Source organism: Pholcus phalangioides, unplaced genomic scaffold (genome assembly GCF_987345545.1).
Source record: "Pholcus phalangioides strain wild (caught in Gottingen) unplaced genomic scaffold, Ppha-v1.0 ptg000024l_1, whole genome shotgun sequence".
Lineage (NCBI taxonomy): Eukaryota > Metazoa > Arthropoda > Arachnida > Araneae > Pholcidae > Pholcus > Pholcus phalangioides.
Window position 1 is genome coordinate 24310876 of NW_028301616.1, and position 9715 is coordinate 24320590.

The following is a 9715-nucleotide window of genomic DNA, read 5'->3' on the forward strand; positions in this document are numbered from 1 at the left end:
AAAATCGGCGCCGATTATTGGTCGGGATACATCAGCAATGGTAAACACCCATGAAAAAGTTTTTGCTAATCCGAGACTTAGTTTTATCATTTTCTTTCCGTATGTTTTTATTGTAGAACCGTTTGCCGCGGTAAGCGTGAGTAGTGACTGTGGTTTGTTTCTATCAGCTGCAGAAGGGGGTATTACGGAAATATCCGCACCAGTGTCGATGAGAAACGAAAGCTTGCTTAGTGGGTCTGCGATGAAAAGGCGACTGCTGAATGAAACCGACTCCCTCGTCGCCATTAGTTGTCGGTTTGGTCGTTTCCCGAATAGAAACTACATGGTTGCACACACTTACGGGCGTTGGGTCCGAATTCACGGTGATACCAGCAGAGATCGTTTCGAAACCTCATGGATTTTGCACCTTCGTGGCGGTTTCGATTGGGAGGACGTTGAGGGTTTCCGCGTTGTTCTCGAGATCGACGTAGCGCGTCAACTTGCAATGTCAATGTCTCTATTTTTTCAGTCAGCTGCTGCACGTCAAGTTGTTGTGGGTGATCGAGATTTGGTGAAATATTCTGTACTTCTGCTTTGCCGCTGACGCTGATGATCTTGTCTGCCATCTCCGATAACTTTTCCAACGTTTCTGAACTTGTGGAGAGGATTGCTTGAACTTGATATGGTAACCGTTGTATCCATAGACTTCGAAGTATTTCATCGCTGAGACGGCCACTGGACAGATCCCGTATTTCTCGGAGTAACGCCGAAGGTCGACGATCGCCCAGCTCGACTTCATACATCAAACGTTGTAAGCGTCGCTCATCTGGTTCAGCAAATTCAGCTTGGAGGCGTCTTTTTAGTGCGTCGTACATGTTTGCCGCCGGTGGATTCATGATGAGGTCACTCACATGTGCCAAAACACTCGTATCCATGGCTGCAACGGCTGTGTGGTATTTAGTGGCATCGGAGGTAATTCCACTCGCCAGGAACTGAGAATCCAATTGCTTGAACCATAGATGAGGTTGTTTGGCCCAAAACGGTGGGGCTTTGACAGCGACTCGGAACATTGCAGGTGGTTGCTCTGATGAATTGGGCATCGTTGGTTGCTCCGATGGATTGGACATCGTTATCGTTCGATGCCGGGTCACCAAACTATGGTTCACAAAACGACAAAATAGATAAAGAGAAATTTATTCACACAGAGGTGTTACAACCTTGTCGAGCGCCGGAAGAAGGAGCAATAATTCTTTTCTTTCTCCACGGACGCGCGCGCTTTCTCGTGACGATCGCAGCGCCACAGTGGTATAAAAAGAAATGTACGGAGCATGAAGCAAGAAAGCTTATCTACCTAATCATCTGTTACAAAGTATTTCCCTGTTGTATTCTTTGTGGAATGATTAAGCACTTTCTGTAACGTTCCTCTTTGACAGATATATGAGTAGCCATAAACATCAAACTCGAGTTGAAATTAGTGGGTATCCGTTTATTTGTAACTAAGCATGCATTAATTTTTTATATCTTAATGAGTGTAAATGTTCGGCATACGACGAAGAGCACTTGAATGACTGGCATCCATGAGTGTACCGCAATCGGTTCCACCCGGAATGGGGAATTCGTCTTCGGAAGATTCTTTAGTAGAAGTCATCTCACCCATTTCCGACCACCTCGCGTACGACTCGGATTATAAGGAAAATGGTAGCAAAACCAACGAGCCAACCAGTCGTATATGTTCGAGTGGTGACAGCGAAGAGAATTTGATGTCGTCGTGCGACGACTTTGAAGGTGAGCAATGATTGTAGACATCAATTTGACTCGTATGTACGAATGCATATCGTTGGTAATTGAAAGAAAGTCTGTGGCCGTTTCGCAGCGGTAGCATTCTCGAACACGCCCAATCATTTTACCTGCATATTGTGTTACTGTTATTATCGGAAATGTACGTAAAATGTTTCAGATTTTTGTTCTAGTGCATGGATAACTCCGCTTTTTCCAGAACGCACTCGAACACCACCCCTGTCATCCTTATTATCGTGAGCCCCTAGTGATTTTGATCGCTTTGAGTTAAAGAAAACCATCAGCTAGATCCATAACTAGGGGAGACTGAGTTAGTCTGCTGCAAGGGCCCTCCCCCTTCCCCCCCCCCACACTAGACAAGGCACCAAATTCACCTTTCAGTCGCTGTTCAACATAATGCATGGAAGCCAAAATGGGTGCTTGTCTCAGCCGACCGAATATCTATAAGGGTCATTCAAATTAAACATGGACTGGTGTCTGAAAAATTACAGATACTTTGTTGGGAAATGAGCACTACAGAAATCGAGAAGCATTGTGACGAGGCTTCGAGAGCCTACATATAATCACCCACCATTGTTCAGGCAAACGTCTCAACGTGGTACAAGTTCCGATATCTTCCGTTTAGGAGGACGAAGGCTGATGATGGAACTGCTCTTCTACAGCCTCACGCACCGCTTGATGGCTGGTGAAGCAGGTAAGTCCTTTCTGGGCTTTCTTTAACGTGTACCAAATACCTTGTAATCGCAAAGCGATAGATCTGGACTGTAAGAGGCGTGTAATCCATTATTTCCCCGCGGAAAGTACGCAGAGTGTTCTTTGCTGCTTGGGCAATGTGTGGTCTTGCGTTAGCCTGAACAGAAATAACACCTCGTGTGATCGCATGATTTTGATAGCCTTCCGAAGTTTCTGTAACGTGTCACTCCAACATCAATGGTCCCTTGGACACACCTTCTCAGCACGAAAACTGAATAACGTCACGCTGTGCTTGCTTGGACGTATCCATCACACATCTCTGCTGTTGCAAATGGTCACTGTACGTAGTTGTCTCCGGAAACTCACACGTTGTGTGCGGTTTCGTCACATCACCAGCTCACCTATGCTGCTTTTTTCGTGTGACCCCATGACAAATATTCCCGACATTATAGCCTTTGTCAATGTTTCACTTGGCGGCTCGGCATTTTACTAAACATACACAGCCCAGGTCGGCCTTATTTACAAAGAGGCAATTTAACACCATTTTAACTCCGTATCAAAATTAGTTATTGCGGAAACTAACTGCGGATTCATGAAAGTTCGATGAATGTCTCTGTTCCGGTGCTGCCATCAGCCTTCTAAAGATGAAACTGGCAATGAATGGATGTTCTTGTGCTGGCAATTTAAATTCTGTACAGTCTGTTATTCAAGGATGACGTCACTCTCCGCTACCATACAAAGGTTTTTAACAACTACCTGTTGCGAAGATGAATTTTTGGAAAGAGAAAAATTCAACTGCCTTTGCGGGGAGAATCGAACTCATGCCCTTTCACTTTCCGGGTGAACGCCATAGACCACTAGACTGCAAAGGCAACGAATCTCTCAAACCGCTACCTGTGTAGCGCCACGAGCTCCAACGAAAGATCGAGAGATTCGTTGCCTTTGTAGTCTAGTGCGTTCACCCGGAACGTGAAAGGACGCGGGTTCGATTCCCGGCAAAAAGGCAGTTGAATTTTCTCTCGTTCCGAAAATTCATCTTCGCAACAGCCAGTTGTTAAAAACCCTTTGTTGTCTGCTATTCGCTGTGACGGAAGTTTTTTCAAAGTGAAGATATGCTCGCAATCGCGCCAGGTTCACTTGGGCTCTATCACTAGGAAGCAATTGCAGCTTAGCTTTTGATTGAACTGCATTTAACCCGCTTAGCGCCAAATAAGAAACATCCAAACAAAGAACTCCACATTTGGCGACATTCTGCGGCAAGATGCTCGTCTACCACCGTGAAGTTTGCCGCTAGGTCCCAGCTTCCAATCCCGGGAAAAAAATATAGATAAGATATTTTTTTTCCTAACGTGCTTGAGGCGACCACTGATAGATGGAGTCTTCATTACCAACCCAACTCGTTAACGGCAGTAAATTGCGTATAGCGATATGATCGGAGTTGGTGTGTGGTGAACTAGATTGACTCTTACCGGAATGTCAAACATAGTAGTGCACTATATTGTTTCACTATGGCGCCAAATCATCGCAAAACAGGTACCACTAAATATTTTGTCACCATATGGGTTCCACGTTATACATAAGTGCCGAAATGTCCAGAAACAAAAATTCCTTCTCGCACACACATATTCTTACGGGATGTTTCAGAAATGACTCCTTCACTTTAAAGTTACATAACTTAGAAACAGTAATAGATTAAAAGATGGAAATAAGTTGTGCGTTTGATGGGCACGCATGGGATTTTAAATAATCCGGTTTGCAAAATTAATAAGAATTTCGACTGATAGATGACACCACAGTCGTTCTATTTCACGGCTTCTTTCTGAGAGGACATTTGGAAGTCGGTGTGTACAGTAAGAATCCTTAAATACTGTGGACGATTCATTTGTGAGACATTGCAGGAAAGTGGCTTTTAAACTTCACTTTTCCCTTGTCATTGCTAGGCAAGGCGATCATCAGTATTTTGATTTGATCCCATGATTGCTAAGGAAAATATCAGAAACTACTTAAAAGGCATTGTATCGAGATTGGTGATATCTGTTAAATAATGCAGTTACTGATGTAGTTATGGCGTATTTTTTATTTCAGTCCTACCAATTCAGCAAACAGCCTGTTTCACCTTTCTATCTGTCACAGTTTCCCAATTAAGTCATTTCGAAGTTAGGACGTCCTTTGTGAAAAACCCTGTATGAATTTTTGAACATCACTTTGGAAGTGTAGTGCCAATATGAGGTCATGCTCTTAAGAAATGAATTTTCTCGAAAGGATTTCTACGGATGCCGAGTCGGGAACCATCGTCGGACGTTGCTGTATCAAGTGCCACCAGAACTGACGAAACTCGGACATGTGAAGTCAACGAACAGTTTGGTAAGGCCTCGGAGAAACGTCACGCAGAAGAAGTCGATACTGCCTTGAACATTGCGATCGAAGACACGTCGGAGTCATCACATCCTTATCCGTGTCGCATCTGTATGTCCAGCAGCTGCAATTCAGACCTTCTGGTATCACCGTGTAATTGCGCAGGTGAGGAGACTCCTTCAAAGATTTAAATATATGTATAGTGATTCACCAATGAGGATTTTTCTCAGATCCTACCTATCCAGGCATTCATGTCTTGAGAAAAATTAATTTTTTTATATAAAAATCTCTAGGCACTCTTAGGAATGTTCATGTTGGCTGCCTGGAGAGATGGTTGGCGCTTACGAACACGGAAAGTTGCGACATCTGCCGATTCAAGTTCGAGCTGGTAAAGATTAATAAGGTAGAAAAAACGATTGTGAATTATACACACATACACGCAATGTTTATTGAAATGTTTTAGGAGCACATTAAGTAGCACATAAGCATTTTTTTTAATGTTTAGTAAACTTATTTTAAGTTAAAACATTTCACAGATTTTTTTTAGAGCACATTTTAGGTTGAACATTGCAGATTTTTTTTTTTGTTGGAGCACATTTCAACATTTTTATGTTTTGAGGGGAACATTTTGATTTAAAAATGTTTTTAAATATTGTTAAACATTTATGATTTCACCATTTGGTCGTAAAGATTTTTTGAACCTTAGGAGCAAAGTTCAAGTTGAACATATTTTGAATGTTCAGGAGAACACATTTTTCAAGTTAAATATTTTTTAAATGTTTAGGAGTACATTTACAGTTTGTTTAACTCAGGGTCGGTAAAAAGTCCGTAGAAACTTAGAAAATGAATAAAAACCGGAAAAGAACCGAAATGAAAAATGGTTTGCAGGGTTAGCATCGCTAGGTCACGAGAACTTTTTTTAAGAAAAAATAACTAAAAAACAGCCGATAGGTGACGCTAGTACGAGTGACTTCGGTGGAAATATGAGACGGTTATCAGAACTTGCTCTCTCCTAATCCACAACCAGTTCACCATTGTAAACCGTGTATGAGGACCTGCTCACTCTGCCGTTGCTGGATTTGGGACTTGCCTGCATTGTGTTATCCCCTGTTGGGGTGGTCATGTGGAACACATACTGCTGTAATAAACGATTTGGAGGCATTCTGTTCGTTATTGGTGTATCTTTTTTTTTACTTGTGTACGCCAGTGCTATCTATCAACTGTTTTTGTTATTTTTTTCCCCTGTCAAAAAAATTCCCGTGACCTAGCGATGCTAACCCTGCAAACCGTTTTTATTTTGGCGATTTTTCCGGTTTTTATGAATTTTTAAATTTTCTACGGATTTTTTGCGCACCCTGTATTTAGGAGCACATTGAATTGAACATTTTTCAATCTTTGGCAGCACATGTCAAGTTGAAATTATTTTTTTTTCATATTTAGGGTTTAATATTTTAAGTTCAGCATTTCTGTTTAATATTTAGGAACACATTTTAAGTTAAATATTTTTTGAAATATTAGAATCACATCGTTAGGCATTTTTCAAATGTTTAAAAACACATTTGGCGTATCTAGCAGTTACTTTTATTGTTTTGAGCTTGACCCTGTATATTTCAAATAATACATGTTTTCTAGTGAAACCATAACCACATGATTGATTTAAGGTTTAATATATATACGTGCAAATTCTTTTTCAATTTTTCTTCCAAAAGAGTTGGCGAGATTTCTTCACAGAACCGGCCGCAGCCATCGAGCGCAGGAAAGTGTTCACCGTTCTAGCTAAAGGGTATCTTCTCATCACCCCGATCATGATCACCGGCACGTACCTGGTAATCAAGATTGCCATCGATGCCCTCACCCTCGGCTTTTTCGGCTGGGCGATTCTCGGCTTCATCTGCGGCTCTCTCTCGGGAGTGTTCATTTTACTGTTCATTCTCGGTGGACTCCTGTGAGTTTTTTCGGATTTCTTTTTCAATGACCAGTTTATTCCATAACAATTTATTGATGTGCAGTTTGCACGAAGGTTCTCGATTTTGACGTGAATACGTCTTTTAAATCATCTGACGATATTGGGAGCATTCGCAAAAGATTGCGTGACGAAATTCTTTAAACGCTTATATCTCAGGAAGTAACCAACGCACGTCCAAACGATGGTATCGTCAGATGCACGTGGCAAAGGCAACACCATCTATTGCAGAAGGTCTCCGCTCGAATCTCGTGACGTCACTGAAGGTCATATCACCTATAGCAATTGGATATATCAGACCGACGCATGCGTCATCTTTACTTTTTTTGTAGTATATCCAATGGCTATTGAGATTACCTTCTTTAGTGACGACACAAACTTCGTGCGAAGGCCTTATATTATAGATGATGTTGGCGAAGGTGCATCCAATGATAGCACTCCAGTTCCAATATTTCTTCTCGTCACCAGGCCAGCTGCCCTGATTAGTAACACATTGTTTTCCACCATATCTCAAAAAGTACGCAATTCAGAATGAAAATAGACGACAATGATATCTTTTGTTAGCTATTCCAAAGGCAAAGCCGATGATGATGTCAGTACCTACCACGCGATTAAACTCCCAAAAATTGGGGTAGCTTTTTTCCACATAGCGTAAATGTGAAGTTTCGATGAAATACCTCCATCAGGCCTGGCGTTACATAGTATATATATACCGACTGATCCTTCATTGGTCTGAGCAGTGTCACTATACCGAAACTACTCAGACCTATATAACGCCCGTTCTGGTGGACGTATTCCATGGAAACTCGGTATATACCCTGTGGACACCATATGTAGTTGCCGGAGGTGATAATGACATTTAAATTGAAGTAGCTATTTATCCATAGTTAAATTTTATTTGACTCCACTAAGACTGTTCAATTCTAGATACGGTTAAATATACGGTTTATTAATTAGAAGAAACACACGGCACGTTAACACATATATACGAAATAATAATACACGGACACACAGTCAAAAGACATCTCTACTCTGCAAGAAACCAAAGCCTTCTCTGCCAAAAAGCGGAAGAGAGGCTAAGAAAAGGCGCGCGCACATAACGAGGTGTTGGCAGATTTATGCTATTCGAAACCAACACCTACACACTCTTGCCGACAGCATCGCCACAGTACTCCCCCACGAGTCCGAAGGACGTTAAGCTTGATAAGGTGTTACAAAACGGACTTTCCGTCCGGACCTCGTGACGAAGCCCTGTGGCGAGGCTGGGGCATTACATATAGATGATTTGCGAACATTAGATTCTTTGCATTCGAGAGAATTAAACAAAAATGCAGGTTTTAAACGATCAATAGAAATACACTTAGATTCATTATTGATACGCAAAGTAAAAAATTTATCAGTCCTATTCAAAACTTCATAAGGTCCTTGGTAAGGCTGCTGTAGCGAACGCCTTACAGTGTCAACCCTCACAAAAACGTGTGTGGATCTGGCCAAGTCCTTGTGCACAAAAATGTTTTTTGAGGAATGATTGGACAAAGGCGAAGGACGAAGCTTTGACATAGTCATACGCAAGTTCGTGACATAATCAGATTTTGAGGTGTGCTTACCGGAATCTTTGAAGAAGTCTCCTGGTAACCTCAGAGATGTTCCGTAGACCATGTCCGCCGGCGTAGCACCAAAATCAGGTTTGAAACTTGAGCGTATCCCGAGTAGAATGGTAGGAAGAACGTCAACCCATCTTTCAGTGGCGTGACGCATGATGGCAGCTTTCAAGTCCCTGTGGAATCTCTCGATGGCTCCATTGCTTTGTGGGTGGTAAGCGGTAGTACGCACCCTGTCCACACCCAGCAACTTCGCAAGAGATCGGAAGAGTTCAGATTCAAACTGAGAACCCCTGTCCGTAGTAATGCGTTCTGGAACGCCAAAACGGGAGATCCAATTCGACAGGAAAGCGAATGCCACAGTTTCAGCAGTCTGATCGGGTACAGGAATAGCTTCCGGCCATCTGGTGAATCGGTCACTGCAAGTCACAACGTAGCGATTTCCTTTACTTGGTGGAAGTGGACCCACGATGTCAATATGGACATGCGAGAACCTTGCGGAAGGTAATCCGAATGCACCAATAGGAGAATGTGTGTGACGACCAACTTTGGATCGCTGGCAATGGATGCAAGTTTTGCACCACTCTTTGCAGTCCCTTTCTAAAAATTTCCAGATGAATCGTCTGCGAACCATTTCAGTAGTAGCTTTGGCACCAGGGTGGGAGAGGTTGTGCACTGCATCAAAAATAGCGCGGCGAAACGTTGACGGTACGTAAGGTCTAATTGAACCAGTGGAAACATCACACTGTAGAGTGACTTCAGGAGAACCGAAAGTCATTGGTTTTAACTCGAGACCTGAGTCCATTTCACGAAGTAATCGCAATTCTTCCTCATCCTGAGCGCGAGCCATCTCGGCGAAATCGATACTAGGAGGTATTTCAATTTCCGATATTCTTGAAAATGCATCGGCTACTGCATTTCGATCGCCTGAAATGTGCTTGATACGGGTTGAAAATTGACTAATGAATTCTAGATGACGAATCTGCCTAGGTGAACATTTTTCACTTTTTTGGGAAAATGCATAGACCAATGGTTTGTGGTCTGTGAGAATTTCGAAGTCAGATCCCTCCAGCATATGTCGAAAATATTTAATTGCTGAATATATCGCTAGCAATTCTCGATCGTACGCACTGTATCTGCGTTCAGCTGAAGTTAGCTTACGCGAGAAGAATCCTAATGGCTGAGTTTGATCATTAACTGCTTGATTCAAAACTCCGCCAATCGCGAAATCAGACGCGTCGACAGCTAGAAGGAGATGCGCACTTGAAATAGGATGAGCCAATAGAGCAGCATTGGAAATCATTTCCTTGCATGACTCGAATGCAGA

General features: G+C 42.5%; 1 protein-coding gene across 1 annotated transcript; it reads right to left on the reverse strand.

The window, feature by feature from the left end:
- Nucleotides 1-284: 284 nt before the first annotated feature.
- On the reverse strand, nucleotides 285-1106 carry LOC149069054 (uncharacterized). Its single transcript, XM_089250340.1, has one exon. The coding sequence runs from the start codon at nucleotides 1104-1106 to the stop codon at nucleotides 285-287; it is 822 nt and encodes a 273-aa protein (XP_089106466.1).
- Nucleotides 1107-9715: the final 8609 nt, after the last annotated feature.